Raw genomic sequence first — 25790 nt, 5'->3', positions numbered from 1 at the left:
CCTCCAAGACTGTTGGAACAACAAAAGTGATGGTTTGGTGTGGTATATGGGGTACAACGATAGTGGGTCCATTCTTCATCAATGGAAACCTCACGGCCACTGGATATTTGAAATTGCTACATGATGATGTGTTTCCCTCTTTATGCACTGAAGCTGGCATGTTCCCTGAGTTTTCCCAGCAAGATGGTGCACCACCACATTATGGGTGCCAGGTCCGAGCATTCCTAGATGAACAGTTTCCTGGAAAGTGGATTGGTCATCGTGGGCAAGTTGAATGGCCCCCAAGGTCTCCCGATCTGACCCCCTTAGACTTTTATCTTTGGGGTCATCTGAAGGCAATTGTCTATGGTGTGAAGATACGAGATGTGCAGCACCTGAAACTACGGATACTGGATGCCTGTGCTGGCATTTCTCCTGCGGTGTTGCTATCAGTGTGTTTAAATTTGCATTGACAATCCAGCACAATGGGCAGCACATTGAACACATTTTATAAGTGGTCAGAAACTTGTAAATAACTCGTGAAAGAATAAAGTTACGTTGAAACCAAGCACACCATTGTTTTTCTTGTGACATTACCAATAAGTTTGATGTGTCACATGTCCCTCTTCCTATTGAAAAAACAAAAGTTGTATCCAAGATGGCCGACTTCTAAATGGCCACCATGGTCACCACCCATCTTGAGGAGTTTGCCCCCTCACATATACTAATGTGCCACAAACAGGACTTTAATATCACCAACCATTCCCATTTTATTACGGTGTATCCATATAAATGGCCCACCCTGTATTTTCATGTCATTATTGAAAAAGCTAATCATCCTTGGCATTCACTGTGTCAATGTGCTGGCCTCATTCAAATGAAGAAGATGAGATTTTCACACAGGGCTAAGGGCACATTCAGGCCAGCAGCAATCTGACACTAAAAAATAAAAGATAAAATAAACAAAGCCTCTTCGTTTAAATGGAGTCGGTCCATTGAATCATGGATTTGTACCACAATTAACATTTATCATTCTACAATAAAAGATGTACATTTGTTTTGGCTTTGGTCCCAATATATAGTGTTGTTTTTAGCTGTCTTGAGTATATCAAACCATAATCAGGATTCTGATTATATATAGCAATGTGCCAACTCCACTGCATTTCAAGGATTTCAGGAACATTAATAGTCAAAGGAAGACTTCTGGAGAGTGACTGTATCTTCGTGAGTTGGTAACAGTTGCTGGCCTACATGTGCGTACGTGCCACCTATAATGTATCCAGAGGCAAAACATTTGCTTGTGTGTGTGTGTGTGTGTGTGTGTGTGTGTGAGTGAAAAAAGTGAAACCAGGGTGGAGGACGGTAAGATGGGGGTTAAGGATTTCCTCCTGCCATGGAGTCTGCTTTATTAACTGCATTACATGGCATTCTGTGAGTAGAGAATGCTCCCTTCCCATTACAGGAAAAATATCGGTGGTGCATAAACTGTGTGATACAGGAAAGGAGTGCCAATGTTACATGATGGGTACTGATTTTTGCGGCAACCCCTGTCATACCTGGATTGAAGACACGAGTGTAAGATTATGCCAGTTTTTACCACCATCTTAGAGACAGACACAGAGGGAGATGTTGCAACTGTTTGTCAAGTTTTTTTGTTTTGTTTTGTTTTGTTTTTCCAAAGTTCTTTCCAAAAAACTCACGTTTTCAGTGTCTTGGCTTCTGGTTTTGTCTTCTCCTCCATATCCGTGCGTTTGCTGCGATATTATCTGAGTGGCGACACTTATCGTTTAGGAGAATAACGCAGCGGCTTCTTGCGCCTTAACAGCAGGTGTAAATGCCTGCATCTGTGTGATGACGATGCAGCGGTGAGCCTTAATGAGGAAGAGGTTAGTTAGTGCTTTTACAGCTATTATGAAACTGTCTGGTGGATTGAATATTGGTAAAACAATTACAGTGCCGCTTTGGAGAACCCTTTGCCTACCTACTTCATAAGGAGGATTTTCCATGTTAATTAATAAACATCAGGCAGGTTTTGAAGATGCGCTTGTGGTTTCACAAGTGGTAAGGGCAGGAACATCAGAGAGGCCCTCCAATTAAGATCAAATGGCTTGTTATACAAGGGTCACAATGCCCGAGGTTTCCTGCCAACAATAGAGAGCGCAGCTAATTCTGGTGCTCATGGAAATGATGTTTTTGATCAGACATCTGTGATTTGATTTAGAAGCGGAGGTGAGGCTATTTGTGATCTGTTTTCTCCTGGGGATCCTTTTGATCGTAAACATCACAGCCGCCGTTAGCATTTTAACCTGGATTGTGGTTCTAATGAACTTCCCTTTTTAAGTAAATCTGCTGCAGTCAAGTTATCAACAATATCGTTGAATAATCAATGATTAGCATTTAATAGTGCTGGTTTGCCATTAGACACTCACATTTGTGTCTTTTATATTGTATCTCATTACTTGTGGAGTAAACTGTGGCCAAATTAGGAAGCACTTCATAGATTGGACAAGCACATGTACTTTGAGTACAGGCTGTGTTGATATTCTTGCCTTCCTATCGACACTTGAGTACACTCAGCTCACACAGTCTGCCACCTCATTATCATAGTGTCTAGTTTTTCCCCTGCTCTGCTTGGCTCGACCAACCAAACCCAACCAGCTACTCCTATCAAACAAAAAACACTGCCAGCAGAACTGTTGCAACATTCGTGCCATGACTGACCTCTGACATAAAGCGTAGTAGACACGATTTAATCTCTGAAATTATCCTTATTGTAAACTGTGAGTTTTTAGCTCCACTGACCCCTCTACATTAAACAATCCATGTTTCCGTGATTTTGTATATCTTTTATATACCTGATAATACTGTGCACCATCTTTTAACAAATTATAGTTAGAAGAAATTTCGTGTGTGTGTGTGTGTGTGTGTGTTTTGACTGGCACACTGGAGTGCCTTGCCTGTTATACGTTAATTGTATCCAAACTGCCTGGTGGGTGAGGGGGTGGAGGGATGTTAACTGTAAATGAGCTGAGCAGATGTTGACAAGATGTATCAACGAGGAGTGAAAAGGTGTTCAAGACTCCACGAGGCTCACCATCCACACACTGACAGCTATGTTCACCTCCTCCCAGCAGTCGATCCTAACTCACCCTCTCTTTCTTTAGACATCCTGGTATATTCTTCCTCTCTTCCCTCCACCCTCTCCTGCGTCCCCATACTCTCTTTGAAGTGAGGACAGTATGCAGGAAGTAAGCCGGAATCGATTGCTCCATGCATTAGGCTAGGAATGTGTGACATCCTCCTCCTCCTCTTAACCCTCCTCTTCCTGCCTGTCTTGATCTTCCTAAAACATCTCTCATTTATCCCCTTGCCTTCCCTGTCCCCCTCCTTTTGTTCTCTTTGGTGCAACCCATGCATCACATTATTATTGAATACAATTTAACTTCTCATCATTTTGTCTGGATTATTGTTTTTCTTTTATTATAATGTGATTGGCTAAGCAATAACCATTCTACAACATAACTGTTTGGACCAACAACAAATCAGTTCATATATGTATTTAGCCAAAGCTGTTGGTTGTCAAGTTTTAAGATGCCACTGCTGTAGTTTTAGTTGTGGAGTGAACTTAACTTTAACTATTGTTTTTTGTTGTTGTTGTTGTGTTTTGTTTGTTTGTTTGTTTGTTTGTTTGTTTGTTTTTTAAAGCCCTGTGTTAGACTGGCAACTTGTTGACGGTGTAACATCAGCCTCTTCTTTATGACTTGTAGGATAGGCTTCATTCCCCCTGTGACCTTGAACTAGATAAGTGATTCAGAATATGGATTGAGGTATGGACATTTTATTTAAAATTTGTTGATTTATTGAAAAATAATGGAATAATCATCCAAACAGGAAACAATTCGCTTGCCCCGGGTCACTGATGGTTCATTGTTACGAGGCAAATTAACATAATCCTTCGTTCTAATTGGTATTTGCTTCAGTTGTTTGCGTCTGAATTTTGTAACTAGGGACCTGCCCACTTCACTTCAGGCTATTTTGCCTGTCATCACTTGATGTTACTAAATGTCACTGTTAGCCCCTTAAGGCATGTGATCTGCAGAATTACAGTAATGTTTGGAAAGAGGTTACGGAGCTATGGTGGTTTTTAAGCAAAAGTTTATTAAATGTGTTTGTGGAATTATTTCACTTTATTTTGAAAACTGCTAGTTTGAATCCCGACCTCCTAAAAGTTAGGATAGTTGTCCTTGAGCAATGATTGGTTCTTTAGAATAGATATTTATCTGCTGTATAGCTACTGTGTTAAATGCCTCTGCTGTAATGAATGCACTGTCTCTAACTGTGATTACACTGAATATAATGACCCCCCCTTCTTTTCTCTCTCTCATTGTTCCATTGTTCACTTTCCCTTGTTATGTTCTTCTTGTGAAAGGAAAAAAACAAACAAACATTACATACAAAATCAAAGGTCGCATTAAATACAAAATAGTTTTTTTTCTGCTTTGCTCTGTGTCTGTAGCTCTTCAGTGCAAACAACCTATGAACTTGTCTTTAGCTAGCAAGGTAGTCAGGCGGTCAGTCAGTAATCCAGTAGTGTGAGTCATCCACCTACTTCAGCCTGCCAAGTTGCAACAGGCTCAAGGCCTCCTTCACTGACAGAACAGTGAGATAGGAAGCATGTTGGCTATCTCTGCATAGTGTTATGTATTATGATTGCATATCATCCAGGATCATGAAAGCCTCTGATGTATTCTTTCTGTCACTGTTTGATACATGTATATTTCAAACACGGTAATCTACTAGTATAGTTGTTTATAATCAACTTTAAGTTCAAAAAGTAGTTACAATTAAACTCTAGTTGATACTTTGGTAACATCCAATACTTCAATTCATATTCCAGTTGATTTTTGCCATGAGTTCAGCGTCATTAAGAAGATGCCAGGTACCAACAGTGTTTGGAAAAGACAAAAATAAGGGGCGGAAAAGCTGCTCCATGGACTGCCAAGACTAACGAAGACCAAATGTTAATTTTCTTGAAAGAGCACTCCTTTTGGCACGTTGTGTATGATGTCAGATAATGGAAGAGAATGTAATTCTGACATGATTTATAGTATTCTTTGAGTGCGCTGATGCATCCCAGATAAGGCCCACTGTAATTAATGTTAAACCATCCCCTGTACCACAAACGTTTGTCTGGTTGAACTTTATTCTTACTATGAGGATTGAGTGATACAAAGGTATCTTAACAACTCTCAACTTAAAAATTAATTTCCCACATGAAATTAGTTCCAGGAGGCCCAGCCTTTATTTTTCAAGACTTTCATTTCAGCCTGAACCTTTTTTTTTTTTTTTTTTTTTTTTAATCAGGTAGATTTCAGCTTACATGTCAGACTTAAAAATAAAAGTGACTTAATCAGTCATTTCACTGCAAACTGAAACTTTAATTCCTTTAACAGTTTGACATTTAACGTCATTCAGATGTTTCTTCTACTGTTTTCTAGTTCTTTCTGACTCCTTTGCTTTTCCAGCAGGATGCTGAAGCAAGCACTTGGAAACACCTTGTATTTTTTAAGAGTTCTTTGTTTTCAGTGGTCTGTTCTGAATTAAATGTCAGAGAGTCACAATGAGTGATTTGATTTAATATGGGTTTCTCGTGTGATACAGTGCATTTGGAACATAAATGAAACAAAACAATATCCACACAGTTTGCGTTTTCTCCTGCTTTCATCTCCAGCTCTTAAACAGTTGGCCCCGCTTGACACCCATGCAGTCTGCTGCTGCTAACAGTCACCACTGTAACGGTTTGCCAGCATGTCATGTTGCCAATTCAAGACTGGACGGATGGATCGAGGGTGGAAGTGCAAGTAGGGCAGAATCGACTGCTGAGAATGAAACGAGGGCTAACAGAAAAGAAGGAAAAGGAAGACGAGAGGAAGAAGTAGAGATGGTGCAGACACACCCACTGGAAGTTCTCTCTGGTCATCCATCAAGTGTGAGCTCTACCCTGCGGCACATTGTTCAACAGCTGGATATTCTCACGCAGGTCAGTTATCAGGCAAAGCTTATATGTGTCAACTCACAATATCGACAGCAGTGGAAAAACATTGAAGGAGGAAAAATTTTTCCCTCTGAAGTGTTTTAAGTCCAGCATCAGGTTGTTTACTATTCAACATTGCTATGTTCTGTTCTTACTGAAGAAGCAAAGAGACATTGAGAACTTCCACTTGCACAAGTCTAATAAAAGGTAAAGAAAAGCAAACAGTGGAGTGAGAATATTTGATTTAGCTGCCCACTTCTTTGTCTGTTTGAGAAGTGTCACCATTAGATGAACGGAGACATTACCTCATTTTATGTTTTATGACATTTGCGGACAGAGAAGAAAAAAATTGAACACATTTTCAGTTCTGCAGTTTTATGAGAAAATTGTCTCCAGAAATAAAAAATGTGCTGCTGTATGTACTTTGTTTCATAGACATTATCATCTATAAGAAATATTTGGTGCATTTTCTGATTCCCAGAAACAAATGACACCTAATGAACTATCAAATAATCTTTGTAATATAAATATTTAATTTTAAATCACTTCTGCCTTCTCTACTATCTCGACTATCTCATGCATCAAGGCCAAAATGAATAATAATAATGATGATAATTTGAAAGCCATGACGATTTCTCATTTACTTTTGTGTGTTTTTTTTTTTTTTTTTTTTTTTTTTTTCTACATTGGGAAAGGATTGATTTCAGACTGAACTTTGCTCTGCTTAGTTTCTACATGTATAATTATTCTCTGACTTCTCTGTAATTATCATGCTTTCCCACCCCCACCGCTTCACCTCATGCAGACTGTTTCAGTGCTGGAAGAGCGTCTCACCCTGACTGAGGACAAGTTGAAGGAGTGTCTAAGCCATCAGTCTCAGATTCTGAAAGACCTGCGAGCATCTAGAACGAGGCGGAGGACAGAGAGCGAAGGGACAGATGAATCTCCTGTTCATTCCACTTGAGGACAACTTTGCCTCGTCTCAGACAGCAGCACAAAGACATGAAGTGTGTTGTTCTGCTAAGCCCCCAGACTGCCAGATGTGTATGTGTGTGTCAATTTAAATGCCCTCCATGGTGGTCTTTCTCATAGGTCAATGGGTCAATCAGGATTCGATCAGTGGTTGCAGTGAGTTTGTGTCTGACTGCGTGCTTGTACGTGTGTAGTACCAACATAGTTTTTCCATGCCTTTTGGTACCTCTTAAAGACATCCAGCTGCACAGAAGAGCTGCAGCTATATATATACATACATACATACATACATACATACATACATACATACATACATACATACATACATACATACATACATACATACATGTGTGTGTGTGTATTAAAAAAAAAAAAGAGTGCTTGTCTGCTATATGACCGCTGCCTGTGTGTGTTTACCTGTTCATTTGCAGGTGTTTTAGCAGTTCACTGCTTCAAGAATAACATCTGTTTTGATTGTAAATGCTATGCCATGCCATTTTATACCCCAAGCTGTGTGCATTTTTCCTAAAATACATGTAATATAAATTTAATTTTTATGAATAGATAGTACACCCTGTTGCACTAATTGGTTATTACTTACTGTATCCAGACAAAAGGAGACAGCCTTGTACTGAGAGAACCTCAAAATAGTCAAAAATAAAAACTGAGATGACCAAAATATAACATGATGTGCTCAATTTTGAGTTAAATCTCCACTCAAATATCCGGCAGTTGGGATATGTGTTAAACTGTTTTCCGTAGGCAAATAAAAGTCTATAAATGTTTAGATGCACATTTTAAATGTGTCAAAGAAACTGATTGTTTCACTTTCAAAAATGCTTCCCGTGCATACTTTTTTTTTTTAATCGTTCCTCTCGTTTTCATCATGAAATGTAGGTGCACTTGATATGTCTCTATGGATGATACATTTGTGCTGATTCTTTACTGTCTTAGCGCAACAAGTCCTCAAATGCATGGTGCATTCAATTGTTAGTGGAAAGCTGGGATATTTGGCCTATTGGTGGATTAATGTATAATTTCACAAGACATCTTTAACAGCTTGACTAAAATGTATATTTACCAGCTATAGACTGTACACAGTCATACTATTCAAAAAGTATGCCACTTAAGAACTTTCCGGCTCGTCAACTACATGCATTCGTAGTACTACCAAATATTAAATAACAATAATTTATATGTAACCAGTAAGATTTTATATTAGTATTTTCTTACTATTGAAAGTTTTTGAATTAATATACTCATAATTAATCAATTTTAACCTTGTATCTGAAAAATAATTTACTTTCAGTTCAGCTACTATGCAAAAATGCGGTAAAGCCCTTCCTGTATTTTGTTTCTATGTGCCACTGTGCCTGAAATGTTCTGGCTTGCTCTCGCCCAGTCTATGGTCTCTAGCTGTTTATGTTGTTCCAGCGGAGGCCATGCGGTGAGCGATGCGGCTGGGACGGGAGGAAGCAGTAAAAAAAAAAAAAAAAAAAAAAAAAGCCACACAAAGAGGGAGCTATCAGAGGCTGCCATTTGCTCCCTCCACCACATCCTTGGCTTCCTCTTTGGCTTCATTGGTGTTCATCCTCCTGCTCCTTGTTCTCCTTTCCAGTTACATAACGCGGTTCAGGCTGCTGAGAAACCAGGTCCACTTTACCTGAAGCACATTGAAGTGTTGCAGTGGTCAAAATCCTGTTGTTCAATCCTATTGTATCATAGGTGCTGACGAAATCTGAAGTAAAATGACTTCTACATGAAAAATTTAGAAGAACAGTTTTGCTCAGTACTTATCCACCTGTAAATGTCCTTTTGCACTCACCAGTAAAAATCCCTATTTATACACTCACCGATCTCCTTCACTGACACATTTGTGAAAAGTATGTGATTCATCAAGAAGATGAATGTTTAAGTCCTTTAAAATAATCTTCAGTTTCATGACAGCTAAAAATGGAAAATGAAGACAGTGAAATATGATCAAGAGCTCCTGAACTGCAAGAAAGTGGCTCTTGAGTGGTGATTCCTTTGAAATGCATTAGGTCTTAAACAGATGCCTAACACTGAATGTAACTCTAAACTGAACCAGAGGGCTGATGAAAATGACTTCACTTTGCTAAAATTTGCTCTCACAGCCTGGAACTCTCATTACTTTGTCTCTGTATAAGTGAAAACACACAAACCAACAAACGCAGTCACAAAATCTTTTGTGCACTGAAGCAGGAGACTCACATGCAAACATTTAATGACCAGCTTCCCCCTTCACTTCCACGTAGATCTCGTTAAGTGCACACAGAACTTGCTTTACAGTGAGCATAAGCGCTGTGTGTGTTGTTAGTGCATTGTGAACATGATCCCATAACATGTTAATAGCTTCCTAGAGGAGGGGCTTCCTGTTTATATTGAGGAAGGACCTGTAACAACCGGACTTGCCACCAGGCAATTGCACGGTCACAGTTTACTACTGAATGATGATTGTGTGTGTGTACGCATATGTCCTTCGGTTAATTAAACATGGAATTATTTGCGGAAGCAATGCTCTGATGCCTATTTGAAGGACTTGTCAAACCAGTATTGACTATATTATTAAATGAGCCTTATCTGCTCGTCTTTGTCTGCTGTAAATACGGTGGCCGGTCAAGAAAAAAAGGATGTAAAGCTAATTTAAAACGGGGATGTAAATCTTTATTCTTCAGATTTGATCTTTTTAAGGTTCTGTCAACCCAAATCCCCAAAAGAAAAATAGGTTAGGTTTACAGCACTGAAAGCTGACATTAAGTAACATCTAACATACAGTTTTCACTGCATTTGTTTTCTTTAACATTAAGAAACATCAATAAAATGCAAAGTTGAACAAAGTTTTTAAAATTCTCCTGCAGTTTAACAGATCAAATGTGTGAAAACCTGTGTTTCACAGGTTTTTCAAGAATGTCAAGAAGATAATTCTGTTTTTGGACTGCTTTAAAATATGCCCTGCTGTTAAAAGAAATTCTTCTGTTTTCAGATGCTAATCTTGGCCACAAACCTTTTTTCATGTAATATCATTTTACCCGGTAAACCTGCTTGTTGCCTCAAACCCAGCACAAGCTGGAAAGCAAACGCCTTTAGTGCCCAACTGAACAACTTCTTATTATTTTACTGCTCCTACACCATTTCTAAAAAAAAAACCCATGGGATTGTCTTTTCAGACATTCCATGGTAACCCACGCGAGGTGGATGAGGTGATAAATGGAGGCCAGAAAAAAAAGAGGAGGGGAAAAAGAAGAAAGACTGCGGGGGAGAAGGGGGCCCTCCACCCACGCCTATTAAGTTGCAGTATAGTACTGGTCTCAGCATATGGCTTTAACAGTTACTGATTGTACTTTATTGAAGATGCACATGTACAGAAAGATATTCATGCTACTTCATTTACTGTATGATGTGACACTTGTACAGCCCTTAATCACTGCCTTTGGTTCAGCATCTAAAAATGAGGACACATGTTGCTGGTAGGAAGATGAAAAAAATGTTTTTAAAACCTTAGTGTTGAAAAGATTCTCTGAACTGACCTTAACTAATTGTTTATTTTCATTATTTTATTTATAAGGAATCATAAATATTTGGGAATATGTCTTGGCAATACAGATACGCAAAGAAGTTATCTTAAGTGGTTGCTTACGCTGGAGGTCACAACAGAGACATTGGAATGATGGAAATAAAGCCACAAGTAAAATTTGATTATAATAGTAATTCCAGTGTGAGCTCCAACCTTTGGGGCCGTCATCTTTTAAAACAAGACCATATGTATTTGCAGTCTATATCTGCCATGCAACTAGGAATCTCCCCCCTGTGCCACACACTTCAGCAGCTTGATGCAGCATCACAAATTAGGATACCTTTGCAGAATGGTCTCAGCTTAAGCACTTGGGCCTGTTTTTACAGGGTTTAGCATGTTAAAGCTTATCTCCGGTGGAAAGGGGGACAAAAAGAAACGTAATGAAAAAAGAGAGCTCAGAAGAAAAGAAAAAACAGTTTACTTCCGCACTGAGAAGGTTCAAAGAAACCTGTAGCCCTGGTAGATCTGTTTGTTGTCATTTGATCCCTAAGCTAAGTTTCTCTCCGTCTGTCTTTTAGCCTTCCTGTTCCTCTTTTTCACTTATGAGAAGCGCAGATGCATGTACACAAGGTTCAGCCTTTTCCATCCCTTTGTGTGCCAATAAAATGGAATTTGTTTCTCCTCAGACTTCCTGTATCCTGGGCACAGCGTGTATTGAATCCTAAATAGTTGTGCTTACATGACATATTTTTATCCCATATTTAATACAGGTGACTATTTCAACAGTGCTTTTACAATGCAATTATAATGAAAGCTCTTATGGCTGTTTTTGAGAGAAAAACATAATAATCAAGTCTTAAGCACTTTCTAAGGCTTCCTGCTTGTACAGATTGGGTTAAGACTTTCAATTTAACTGCTAAACAGGAGTTGTCTTCTTTTTTTTCTGCCTGTAAACACATTGTGCAGCTAAAAAGAGGAACAGCTCTCTTAAATAGCTGATAATGCAAAATTAAAAGAAGTAAACTTTATAGGAATATTTCAGCTTAGAACATTTGTTTTCATCTATTAAAAAAAAAAGCTATGACTTCCAAATGCAACCTTAATCTCAATATTGTGTGTGCATAACTGTAAAAACACGGGACTAACATCATTTTGTTAGATCTACTTTCTGGCAGTGCGAAGGAAGATTTTTTTCAACATTGTAAAGTACAGGAATCATAATTTGAGACGAAGACTCTGAATACCTCACAGTTGCCTTATCAGGCTAATCTCAAACTCAGCTTTTTTTTTTTTTTGACTTCCCAGAAAATGAAAAGAAAAGAAAAACATAAAACAAAACAGAATATAAATCTCTCCAACTCCCTTCCCTCAAATCCTGCTGGACTTCCGATGTGGCTCCGTTTCAGCGTTTTTTTTTTTTTCCCCCGGTTCTTTTTTCTTTGGAGTAAGGGACACAATGTGGGAACAGGTCGTCTCAGTTCCTCAGATAAGGAAGCGGTGGACTTCCTGACATCATGGGGTGTTATTGCTCCTGGGCCATGTGGGTTGAAGGTCATTCTAGTGGGACACGCATCCTTCCTGCTTTGCCTCAACCGACTTGGTGAGCCTCCAGAGTACATTTGATCTGAAACCACTTTGTCTTTTGACTTACTATTTGTCGTTCTGGAGTTCCAGTAGAGGATCTGCAAGTGAGCACACTTAAGCAGCGACTTGCTCCAAACTGTGTGTGTGTGTGTGTGTGTGTGTGTACGCACGCACGCATGCAGAGGAACACAGATTTATGGGAAGTGCCATCTGGGCTGTGGGTAGCAGCTCTGACTGCTATATCCTATTAACCCTCTCTCTCTCTCTCTCTCTCTCTCTCTCTCTCTCTCTCTCTCTCTCTCTCTCTCACACACACACACACTCACACTCACACACACTAAATACAATAATTTTCTGGCTGTGTTATTCACCTTGCGAGGAATGGTCCAGACAGTATATTAGGAGGTCAGTCTTTTACAGGCTGATTTAGATACATCACAATGTAAGGGACAAACACAGACTGGGCCAAAACTCAATTTACACAATCTCTCTCACAATCTCACCATAAATGGGCAATGTTGCCTCTCTGCATGAATCATTAGCCTGAAATGTCTATAATACCTGCCAATATCTACCAGTGCTGCTGTGGCCAAGTGTAACAGTTTATTTCCACCATGATGTATTCTGCTGATGTCAGTTTGATCTCAGTGAAACAACACTGTAGCTGTAGTAGATTTTTCTTCCTCCCTTTCTCGTCTCATATGTCTAAACTAATAAAAATTATTTAAAAATGCAACATTGATTGACTTTTTCAGCCTCCTGGCAGGATTTTTTTCATATCTCAACCTCTACATTGATGTTTTTGATAAGGAAAAACACCTATTGAAAAGCACTGCACTTTGTCAGTGTTTCAGAAGAATATTCAAAGACCTTATACTTAACGCCAGATTTGCAGTTTTCTTGAAGGTGAGCACACTTAAGCAGCGACTATATATATATATATATATATATATATATATATATATATATATATATATATATATATATATCTTTAGTTCTGGATTTTTCAGGATTTTCTGACTTTTGCTTTACTTAAAAAAAGACAGAAAGAAAGATGTATTATATTAATAGTTAAAAGAATCCCCACATGCAGCCCTAAACTAGTGATTTACAGCACTCCAGGAACACTTTCTGTTAGCTGACAGATGTCATAAGAAGCTTAACGGGTCAGGTAGACATGCTTAGCAGCTTGCCATTGATAATCTCAAACATGCTGGTACTTGTAACACTGCCAAATACAGAAAGTTGTGACGGTTACCCAGTTGTAGTTATCTAGGTAGGCTGAGTTACATTTAAATATAAGAAACCAAATGTTGCTTTTGAATCTGAAGCTCCTTCCAAATGAATACTTGTCTGAGGTTTACTCTTGATTTACTTGGTCTCTCCTCCTTCATCTTTTCCCTATTGTTTTACCACACAGAGTTTCTACAATTATTTTGGTTGTTCCACCCTTTGCCATTTCAGCTAGCTACTATCCGCCAGAGAAAACACAGTCTGTGTTCCTCCTGATTTGGTAGTGTAATATTTATTTTATTTATATGGCAGACATAACTGAATAGTAGAAGCAATGCTTATGCAGTTAATTACCTTGTGAATTACAAGTTAAAGGACAAGATTTTTAACACTGCCAGTGTAATGAAAAGCTTCTTGTTTTAAGTTTTTAAGCAAACAGCTCACATGTTGTCTTTATCTTTGAGACTGACAGACAGCTTAGCGGATCCTGAAAGTGTGATACGCTCTCTTCATGTGGTAACTGTGTCACTACTCCTTTCCCATCAGCTCTCCATGTGTCTCTTTAGTCATGTGTTTGGCTCGCGACTCAAGAATCCTTTCCTGGTTAATAGTGTTTTCTCTAAGCCTGTTGTCACAGCCGGGCCCTGAAGATGCCAGGACATCCCACATTCCCTGTCACACTGGGTCAAGTTCTCTCAAGCTTCACATTTGATTCAGTGTGTGAAAGTTAACATGAGGCATGACAAAACAGTGCAAGAAAGTACATGAAAAACACAACTTAAACCTTTCAACTGAAGTGGCTTGGTGACTTAAATTAGAATTTCATCATTTACAACAAGTTTCTTATCAAAGCTAATGGAATACATTTTGTGGGGGAAATTTACTATAGTACCAACCTGTAATAATTTTAAGGCCAAATGTTTCCTGTATAATGGCAATCATTTTTGGTTTAAACATACAGTGATAGTGTGATTATACATAAACACATATCGCCTAAAAGGTTGCAGTAAAAAATGTAAATCCTCAGTACAAAACATGTTCAAAAATATCCCCCAAATTACACTAAAACTTTTAAGAAAAATACAGTTTTTCAGCAATCTTGACAAGCAGCTAAGACTTTAGCAAGTTGTCATCTTAGACCATCAATGATTAACAAAATAATTGTAATGTATGCACTTTTATTTAAATGTCCATGCTTACTTAGTGGCAGAAAAATCAGTCAATAAGATTTAAGAGTGCAAAATTAAAGCATTTAATAGGACAGAGTAAAAGGTTTTTTTTATTCTGAATGGATGCTTCTGGCCTGTTTTTACATTCTCGTGCTTTCAACACAGCACCAAACCAAAGCTCTTTATTCAGCGTTTTCGAGCCTCTGTGTCAACTCCCACAATGCACCACTGTGTTGCCCACTTCCTAGTACGTGACAACAGTGTCTCCTGACTCCATTCCTCCTCTGATCCCTTTCACCCGATCTTATCCTTCCACCCTCGTTATATTTACTCACTGGATTTACAGAGCACCTGCCTGCCTTTCAATCTGCTGTTGATGCACCACTTTTGCTACTGTTCATTGTTACACTTACACTATACTCTTACATACAGTAAAAATATGGGTTAACACAAAAATAAGGGTGAAGTGATTTACATTTATAAACATCCCTGACACTGTCATAACCAAGAAAATAGACATCGTTGCTCAGTCAGAGCTTTTCTCTTAAGAGGTCTGGATGTGATTCATGTGTGTTAATACGGCAAACAAAAACCCACAAAGTTGGGGAACCTTACATAATGCAAAGCTCAGGCTGACAGTTCATAATGACTAAAAATACAACAACAACAACAACAATAACAACAACAATATTAATAATAATAATAATAATAATAATAATAATAATAATAATAATAATAATAATAATAATAATAATGAATAAGGCAGTTTAATCCTGTCATACTAGCTGTCAGCCCTGCAATTAAAGCCTTTCCCCTATTGCACAAAAGAGTGTTTTATCAAGATACAGCTGCACATGTATAACAAACCATCTGCAAAAAAGCAGAAATGCAAGTGTTGGACACAATTTTATAGCTCACCATACATGTTTTTTCACCCTTTGATTTAGCTTGCCAGAGTTAAATACTCATGGGAAAGATTTTAATAAGCAAAGCAAGCCCTAGTGTCATGCCACTGTTTTCTTTTTACCTTTTCACTAAATGTCAAATAGCAAAGTTGCTCCTAATTTTCTGCTTTAACTTGAAAGGTTTTCTCTTCTAAATATCTTAAACCCCATAAAACTCAAGTTTAAGTCCCACATATAGATATAGGTGTGTTTGTTTGTTCATTAGGGGGTTTACTAAGTTGAGAAAATCTTATAGATTTAAGAAATAGAAACTTCAAAGCAAGTGTTTTGGAAAAACCCTTCCCCTTCCCCACAAACACTTATCTGCAACCTGCCAAAACAATAGAGTCTTTCCTTTAGTCCCACCCATCATCCTTCATCTAATCCCAACCAGGTGTTGGTGAAGGCCCACACACTGCAGACTACTCTACTGCCTGCAAGAAGAAACACTATTTTCATTTTTAGTTGCTAATGTGGCTCGGTGGTGCTCTAACTGCGCTACTATATTGGAAGTGTTTCCTGATGCGGTAGGAAACACTTTACTTCAATAGTGAAATTTGTGTAGCTTGCTAAACAAATTGCTAACTTTTAAATAGTGCTCACTTTATTTTAAGTCCCCAGCAAATTATATACATACTCACTCATTTTGTCTTTAGGGATTCACTAGCTTAGCGTAGCTATTAGCTTAGATCCTAATCGAAACACCCGCAGCATTGCACAAGCAACTGTCTCACCGGCATGTTCCTGCTCAGGTTGTCAAATGTTTAGTTACTCCTCTGTCTCCTGTAATGTTAATGGAACTTGTAATAAATGTTGCCAGGTTATAGATTTAGAGGCCAGGCTTGGTTCTTTGGAGACACAGCTCCACACCTTTGAAAATAACCCTCTAGGTAGCTAGGCCCTTGTAGTTGGTACAGGCAAAAGTAGCTTGGCCCTTGCAGATGTTTGAAAGCAGCTGGGTGAAAGGCGGCTTGACTGAAACTGAAGTGCCCGATACACCACTGATATGTTCACATTTGTGACACTACTTACAAGTAGGGATGAGTATCGAAAACCGGTTCTTGTTGAGAACTGGTTCCCACTGTTTCAATTCCTTGGAATTGTTTGCCATTTTTGCAAACGAGTCCCTTATTGATTCCAGTCGCCCCAAATGACGTCACCACGTTGCGGAACGTCATTTACCTGGCAGGAAACATGGCGGCTCAAACGCTCAAAAGTTTGATTATACTTTACGAGAACGGATGACAACAGGGCAACTTGCAATACTTGCAAAGTAGGTATTTCATTTAAGGGAGGAAACACTACGAATATGCAAAAGCATTTGCTCACAAAACACGCGATAACCTTAAATGGATGTCATGTTTTTAATTGGGAGAAGGGAGCCGGAGATCGACAGACGGATTGGGGCTGCAGCTGCAGTAATGCAGACGCTGCACCGGTCCGTCGTGGTGAAGAGGGAGCTGAGTGTAAAAGCGAAGCTCTCAATTTACCGGTCGATCTACGTCCCTACCCTCACCTATGGCCACGAGCTGTGGGTAGTGACCGAAAGAACGAGATCGCGGATACAAGCGGCAGAAATGAGCTTCCTCATTTCTGGCCTCTCCCTTAGAGATAGGGTGAGAGGTTCGGCCATCCGGGAGGGGCTCAGAGTAGAGCCGCTGCTGCTCCACATCGAAAGGAGCCAGCTGAGGTGGTTCGGGCATCTGACAAGGATGCCCCCTGGGCGCCTCCTGGGTGAGGTGTTCCAGGCATGTCCCACCGGGAGGAGGCCCCGGGGCAGACCCAGGACACGCTGGAGAGATTATATCTCTCGGCTGGCCTGGGAACGCCTTGGTGTTCCCCCGGATAAGCTGGAGGAGGTGGCTGGGGAGAGGGAGGTCTGGGCCTCTTTGCTTAGGCTGCTGCCCCCGCGACCCGGCCTCGGATAAAGCGGATGAAGATGGATGGATGGATGGATGTTTTTAATTCCGCTCCGGACTTGTGAATCTCAACCCAGCAGCAGCGGTAACGTTCGCACGTCCTCTCCCGTTAATGCGGCAGGTAAATAATCAACTAACAGTGCATATTATGTTAGCGCGATCTGCCTTATTACAAAACCTGCCATTACTGTGCATTTAGGTGACCATGATGAGAGAGACAGACAGAGTCTGGCTGGTAGTGATGTGCGGATCGATCTTGAAATATCGATTCCTCCGATACCAATCATTTATGTTCTAGAATCGATTCTCACATTAAAATATCGATATTTTAGTAATTTAGAGTAAATTTGTAGTTTATCATTAACAGGAACACAGTGGAAAGAAACTATATCATTCGGATTGTCTACATTCAAAGGAACTACTTCCTCTTCCGCCTTTCATAGTCATGTGCGAAATACGGCTGTATAAATGTCTCGCAGCCCCTTGGCGTGCGCACTCACAACAATGGTTGAGTGTAATCGTAGTCACGTGCGGACTTATTTTACCTCCACAAACAGCTGAGACGTGGTTTGCGATACATGTGGCAAAATCCAAGAGTGAGGTGTTGTGGCCATACTAGGGAAACATTCAAAAGGGCTGTTTGGGGGGGGTAAATACATTTTACAGGGTTTATTTATCGGATAAAATACGTTAAATGTCACCGTTATTATTGGCCGGCCCGGAAACAGCGGGGGTGTCCAAATTCAGAGGCTGCTTCCACCTGAGGACCCGGCCTTCGCGGTCTAAAGAAAGCCGGGTAGTACGTCACGAGCTCCCTCGGTGAAGTGAAACTCTGCCGTCTGCTCCTTGCTATCTAAAATATAACCGGGCGCTGACGTAAACTCTTCTGTTTAATCATTTTCTGTTTGACGTTTATTCAGCTGTGTGAAAACCCCGGAGGAACCCTCCAGAGTAGGGATGGGTACCGGTATCCGGTGCCATTATGGCACCGGTTCTGACATAAACGGTAGTAACCAGACCGAAAAGCAGCGCACATTTCGGTACTTTATTTCGGTGCTTTTTTTTTTGAGATGTCATACACTTTGGATTCTAGCCAATCATTTTACCTTTCCGAGGATAGTAGGTGGGCCCAGGTACGTACGTTCTTTTAGAGCAGAGCTACAGATTAAAAACGCCCAAGGCGAAGCGGTCAAAAGTCTGGCTGTACTTCACAGCAAAAGATGCAAACTCAGCAGCCTGCAACAAGTGCTTTAAGCTGATACTGTGCAAAGGAGGTAACACCTCGAATCTGATGAAACACCTGGTGACGCATAGCGTTTTTTTAAGAGCCGAGAAATGCACCGTATTTGATAGTTTGCTGCGAGATCGAGCACCGAGCACATCTACTGCGGGTGTGGTGCCTGTTATCGGACCCGGAGTTAGCAACATCCCCCAAAAACCCGAAGAGGAGAGTCCTGGCCCCTAGCCCTGCCAGTGTAGCAGAAATGATGACGGATGATGATGGCAGCAGCAGCCGTTCTTCTCTGCGTGAGTAGCTTAATGTTGTTCGTGTGTAATTTACGTTGATTAGGTTAACCACGTTATTAAATTAGTGCATGTAAGGTGAACTAGCAAACACCGTTGTAGTTACATGCGGCTGTCTTCTTGTTTGATGGCAGATACTCCCTTCACCCTGGCCAAAAAGGCTAAAATGATCAAAGAAAAAGTGGAAAACATCTAAACACGAGAGGTTTTAGGACAAAGTTTGTGTTTTTTCCATTGATTAAGCACTGCTTCCAGCCAAGAGTGATACCATATATGCCCCATAGCTGCAGAGAAGACTAACATTGTTATCTTTTTACAAAAAAACAGCTAAACATGAGAGGTTTTAGGACAAAGTTTGTGTTTTCCATTGTTTAAGCACCGGTTCGAGCACCGTTTAAGCACCGGCACCGTTTCAAAAGTACCGGTTTGGCACCGGTATCGGATAAAACCTAAACGATACCCATCCCTACTCCCGAGGGATTAATAAAGTTAAATTTAATTTAATCTAATCTAATAACTTTAATGTCAGCCAAACCGATTTACTCACGAACAAATAAAACACTGAAAAAGCAAAACAATAACATGTTTAAGTTCTCAAAGTGACTCATATATCATGTTTAACCCGAGTAGCGAAAGACCACGGGGGTTTGAAGACGATGTGTCGGTCGGCTCAGATATTTGAAGTTTACACAGCTACATTCTCACCTGAAAATATGTTGAAAGTTTTTTTGCGACCCAGAAAGAGAAATAAGAGTAATATTAAAAATAAGTTGCTGCCGCCATTGTTGGAAACTGAAATTGGCTGGGCCGCGCTATGAATTCTGCGATATGGTTTTTCAATTTTGTTGTCCGGGTGGAAAATCGGGAGAAATTCGGGAGAATGGTGGCTCCGGGAGATTTTTGGGAGGGGCACTGAAATTCGGTATTCTCCTGGAAAAATCGGGAGGGTTGGCATGTATGGTTGTGGCAACATCACTAACCTTGTCAAACACCTCAGAGTAAATCATATCACAGAATATGACGAGCTTATGTTGAGGCGAACTGAAGAGGAGGAGAGGGACAGGTGACGTCTCTCACGGAGTCCTTTAGTGCTGCAGGCAGGCAAGGTGTTCAAATAGCCACAACTTCAGTTTTTTTATTTCTATATGATGAACTCTGCATTATTAAGTGATAAGAACAAGTAACCTGATGTCCTGTAATTATTATGATGCTATAATTTGAGATACAATAAATAAAATAAGTTTTTGTACAAAGTATCGGTATCGGATCAGTATCGTCGATACCACCCTGAATATTACTTGGTATCGGATCGGAAAGAAAATCAGTGGTATTGCACATCACTACTGGCTGGCTCAGATGCTGGCAGTTCTCGCTGCAGTCTACCGGTAGCGTCTCCTTTCAGGCCAGGATAGACGAATGTCACCGAGCAGTGACTGAAGCTACGTTCACACTGCAGGTCTTAATGCTCAATTCCGATTTTTTGATCAAATCTGATTTTTTTGTCTGCTCGTTCACACTACAAATAAAATGCGACAGCAAACGCGCTCTAGTGTGAACCCTCAAAGCGGCCCGCATGCGCAAAAGAAGATGTCACACACAAAGCGCTCTGTTTAGACCCAGAGCAAACAATATTGTTTGACTGATGGCGCTTAATATAAAGACTTCGGACTTCACGTTTCCCAATTTTTGCTTTAAGTTATTTTGTTATTTACATAATGTAGATAACCTAATAATTATCCTTATTGCTGTTTTAGAGAGGAGCGGTGCTTCAAAGGATAGTTGCAGATTTCTGTCAGAATCTGCAGATTATGCAGTACAAATAAAATGTTCACGTTTCTCCAATGTTGTCTTCCCAGCAGTTTCACCGGATAGCCAGGTAGTGTTCGCGATGTCTTATCGGGCGCTTCTCCGGCGCTGATAATTGGCGTCTGTCTTGTGTCAGTGACGTAAAAGACGGATTTAATGCGACTTGACCATTCACACAGCAGTCGCTTTCTGAAACATCGGATATGTATCGGATTCAGTACCACATACGAAAGTGACCCAGATCGGATTTGAAAATATCGGATTTGTGCCGTTCACACTGTCGTACCATGATCGGATATGGGTCGCATAGGGTCAAAAAAAAAATCGGATTTGATGCGCTTTCGCCTGCAGTGTGAACGTAGCCTAAGTTTGTGGTAAAAGGCTTGCACCCATTTGCCACAGCAGATGCCCCCGATTTTCGGTAAGTGAATGTGTTTAATTGTAGGCAGGGACATTACTGGATATTCTCGTGTAATTGCTACAGAATAATTTATGTTATACTTTGTTATCGCTACAGAAGAATATTTATTTTATTATTTTACATTTACAATTTTTTTTCCTGGGGACCCTGTGACACCCCATAAGGCCATAAGGTTTGTAAGGCCACGTTACTCCTAAATTTCTATCTTGTTCAAAGAGAAGATATAAAACAAAGTTCTAAGCTAATCGACCTTAGGGTTCTCCTTTTTTAAAAGAATCGATAAGAGAATCGATAAAGAATCGAATCGTTAAACAGAATCGAAAATGGAATCGGAATCGTGAAAATCTTATCAATACCCATCCCTACTTACAAGGACAAAAATCTGGTCACTGGTGACTCAAAAAAACTGAAACTAGAGATATCACCAGTGGGTGTCTCTAGGGTATCTGTCTAGTTAATTATATTGCTGGGGCCAGAGCAGGTGACACTGGTCTGAAACTGGTGGCTAGGGATAAATGTGGATTTGGTAAGATCATAATTCATCTGAGCATTAACAACACACAGTTGTGCCAATCAATTTTGCAAATTAATTTTGAGTCAGTTTGCAATTTTGCCAAACAACGTCAAAGTTTATAATTTTCTCTGGGTGTAATTCAACACCGTAGCCACACTGAATCGAGTCAAAGCTCTGTTGAGCTGAGTTTAACCTAAACTAACAATAACTAGTTTCATTTTTTTTTAAGTTAAATGACGTGCTTAATAAAATTTTAAGCAGGAGAGGAAAAAAATTTCACAGCCATTCCTCAGACACACCATTATGCACATCAACCTTTAAAACCACTGATATTTATGTAGACTCTTTATCTCCAATTGATCTTTCTGAGTTAACTTGTATTCAGTAATTCCATCAACATATTTGGCTACGTACCGCAGGGTTTTAAGGTGGCAGTAATTAAACCACCACTTAAAAGGCCTTTACTTAACCAAGCGTATATTTTCATTGCTATGCAGATGATACACAGCTTCATCTATCCAAGAAGCTTATGAGTTTTTCTTCTTCACTCACCTCTTTTCCTTCTTTATGTTTTTACACCACTATTTTATCATTTGTAATTAACATTAAACTCTGGCTTTCTCCCATATATGTATATTTGTCCGGTCTCTCTTTGCTCTCTTAACTTTCCCCTAACCCCGAGATGGTTACAGCAGATGACTGCTCCTCAATAGGTTTCTTCCTGTTAAATGGGAGTTTTTCCCTTCCCCTTTTTCTTGCATGTAGGCAGTCGTCTGACTACTGGGGTTTTATTCTAATATTATTATGGACTTTACCATACAATATACAATTTAAACAGCCTGGAAGTGAGGGTTGTTTAGTTACAATTTTGTGTTATATAAATTGAATTGAATTCAAATAGTCTCTTTTGTGGCTTCCTTCCCTCTGGGTCCACCTTTCTCTCTCCACTCTGCACTCCTGTTTCGCTCCCTCTTCTACGTCCAATTATTCTCCATCCATTTGTCAGTGTCTCTCCTCTGTTGTCTGTGACCAAGAAGAAAGTGGTCACAGACAACAGAAAGCAAGGAGCAAATTGTGTTGTCAGAAATATTACCGTATAATTCCTGTACCGATGAAGTTGTAAATGTCAGGTGCCCTAAATATGCAGGAAAAACCTTTGTTCTTGCTTAGTCAACAACAGAGGAACCTAAACCTTGGACTCTACGTTGAAGTTCAGTTTTTACCTGATTATTTTCTATTATTTGTAGACAAAAAGGATGTCAAAATTCCATAGAAATTTTGTAGACAGATATGTATTGGAGAAACATCAATCTTCCCATGGGATAATAAGTGTCTTCTGCTGGTTTACCGCTTTGAAGCCTTGATTTCACGCATCATTAATCTTGACCCGTGTAACCCCATAGGAAGCCTTTGTTCTTTAGTTCAAAGAGCTGGTCAACAGATCAATCAGAGATTAATAGCACAAAACAGATTCCACCCATTTGGAAAGCTATCAGTGTAGTGACTAAAAGAGGGGAATCCCTCTTTGGTAAACTGATTGATTTCATTAAGTCTGCTCTCCATTCCATCAATAGCTGTGCCTCGCCCCTTACCTTTCACCTTTTACCTTTTAAAATTGTCATTATTTTCTTGTTTTGTGAACTCAGAGGTGGTTCAACATTGTTCTTCTTTCTTGGAATCTTGTTTTATGTCCATAAAAGAGTTTTCATTTTCCTCAACCCATTGTTGTAATGCGCAACAGTTTCAAACCTCACTGCCGCTGTGAAAACAGAAGCATAAAATAGAAATGAAAGATTATTATTATTATGTACCCACGTAAAATCAAATATGGATTGGTTTGTGGAAGTTTGAGCATAGCTTGCAGTATTGGATCTAAACTTGTGAAAAATTTGTCATGCTCTATCAGAAGTGCTCAGTTAAGTCTCTGTGGACTGCCCCTCTGCTAAACACACTGTAGCCCCATGACCTCACAGACGGTTTTCCTAAGCAGTGAAGGGGGTGGGGGGTGAGGGGGGGGCTGTGTTGTGGCTAAGTCAGGAGCAGGCGCCAGGAAGGCAGGAAGTGTTTTTTTACATAAACACTAAAGATTCTGTACTTTTGAAGCAAGTTGTACAACTGCTTGCTCACATAAATGAAATAAAGAGGCAAAAAAAAATAATGACAAGCATGTAACAATAATTTTGCAGCAGTTCTGATGAGCTCTAGTCACTGTGAATATCCACCCAAGCCCCAAACTTTATCTTCAAAGTTACATCATGCAGCCTGCAGCGCAACTAAATAAATGGAAATGGAGAAGATTGTCCCAAAGCGTCTCAGTACCTCCGCTGGCTTGCTTTCTTTCCATAGTGCTTCCTGGTGCCATGTGTTCCCCAAGTAAGCAATGAACGCACCCGGCCAACGACGTGGTATAAAACATGATTCATCAGACCACGCCTTATTCATGACAGAGGTCAGCACGGGGGCCTTGAATGGTCTCCAGCTATGCAGCCCCATGCACAACAAACTGTGATGCACTGTGTCTTCTGACACCTTTCTACCAGAACCAGTATGAACCTTTTCAATTTGAGCTACAGTAACCAATCTGTTGGACTGGACCACAAGATCCAGCCTTCACTGTCCGCGTGCATTAGTGAGCTTTGGCCACCCACCACCGGTTGTTGGTTCACCACTGTTTCTTCCTTGGATCACTTTTATTAGATGCTGACCACTGCAGACTGGGTACACTCCACAAGAGCTGCAATTTTGGTGGTATTCTAAACATGTCATCTAGCCATCACAATTTGAACCTTGTCAAACTTGCTGAAAACTTGTCCATTGTCCTGCTTTTAACACGTCAACTTTAAGGACAAAATGTTCACTTCCTCCATGTTATTCTATTCCACCCACTAACAGGTGCCATGTTGAAGAGATAATCATTGTTTTTCACTTCACACATCAGTACTCATAATGTTATGTGTAATATATATGTAAATAAACATTTTTATGTTTGCTCCTAATGTTTGATATTAATGGAATTGCTGCTACTAGAAGACAGATTAGAAAACTGATCAGCTGCTCTTCTTTTGCTGTGTATCAGTAAAATTTCTTATTCAGTCAGTGAAGTGAATTTCACTTTTACTGGATGACAAACTGAAGTGATTTCCATATCTTCTTTATCATGCTGTGAGAGAGTGTCAGACCTGAAAACACAGAGGAACACTGAGTAACCTTTGAAATTTGTCAAAACATTTGGAGTTTGAAGGTGCAGCTGTCATGTTGGAAAAAAACAGCAGCATTAAAACTCAGCAGAAGCAAGCCAGAATACATGCATGTGAATGACAGAAAGGTGTAACGGTGAAGCTGCAAGGAAGAGAGGTAGTTGATGACTTTAAATACCTGGGGTCAACCACCCAAGAAAAAGGGAGTACAGCCAGAGTAGAGTGGGTGGAGACAAGGGGTGATTTGTGACAAAAAGACAGCAGCAAGCGTGAAAAGGGAAAGTTTATAAGACGTTAGTCAGATCTGCTATGATGTATTGTTTGGAGACAGTGGCACTAACAAAAAGACAGGTTAATGGACATGCAGCTGGACAGTTTGCCTATCGCCTCTGTCAGTGCGCCCCAGGGTGGCTGTGGCTACAATGTAGCTTGCCATCACCAGTGTGTGAATGTGTGTGTGAATGGGTGGATGACTGGTTGTGTGAAGCGCTTTGGGGTCCTTAAGGACTAGAAAAGCGCTATACAAATACAGGCCATTTTTTTTTGTTTTTGTTTTTTTTAGCTTAGCTTACCTGAGGACAATTATTTTACCACCTCATTGCAATGGCAATTTTATTTATATAGCACATTTCATTGTACTCAAACTCTGTGTGTTTAATGTGCTTAACACAGACTACAAAAACATATTTGGGTTTATAATGAAAATGGAAAAACTTTTCAAATAAGTACAAGATAACATACACACTTAGCAAATAAGTGTAGGCTTATGAGATTCAAAAGGTTTCATGTCTGTTTTTGAATGTAGACACTGTTGTATCTGACCTCAGGTCAGCAGACAGCTTGTTCCAGAGAACCAGGATCACAGTAATTGAAAACTCCCTCAGTACACTTAGATCTGATTCTGGGGACAGAATCAGCTTTATGAACTAACAGAAGGAATAGTGATTCTGTAGTCTAAC

At 39.9% G+C, this 25790-nt stretch overlaps 1 protein-coding gene across 4 annotated transcripts in view; it reads left to right on the top strand.

The window, feature by feature from the left end:
• The window catches only part of poc1b (POC1 centriolar protein B), a 36444-nt gene extending 28775 nt beyond the window's left edge, over positions 1-7669 (top strand). For all 4 annotated transcript variants that reach the window (XM_084934246.1, XM_084934248.1, XM_084934245.1 and 1 more), the window contains 2 exons: positions 5711-6019; positions 6819-7669. In XM_084934246.1, coding sequence (XP_084790372.1) covers positions 5711-6019; positions 6819-6977 — 468 coding nt within the window. In that variant the 3' untranslated portion in view covers positions 6978-7669. The remainder of the gene's footprint in view (positions 1-5710; positions 6020-6818) is intronic.
• Positions 7670-25790: the final 18121 nt, after the last annotated feature.

This window comes from Perissodus microlepis, chromosome 7, assembly GCF_051167445.1.
Source record: "Perissodus microlepis isolate ML-2025 ecotype Zambia chromosome 7, ASM5116744v1, whole genome shotgun sequence".
Taxonomy (NCBI): domain Eukaryota; kingdom Metazoa; phylum Chordata; class Actinopteri; order Cichliformes; family Cichlidae; genus Perissodus; species Perissodus microlepis.
Note: the sequence above shows the minus strand (reverse complement) of the source record. Positions and strands in the feature narration are given on the sequence as shown.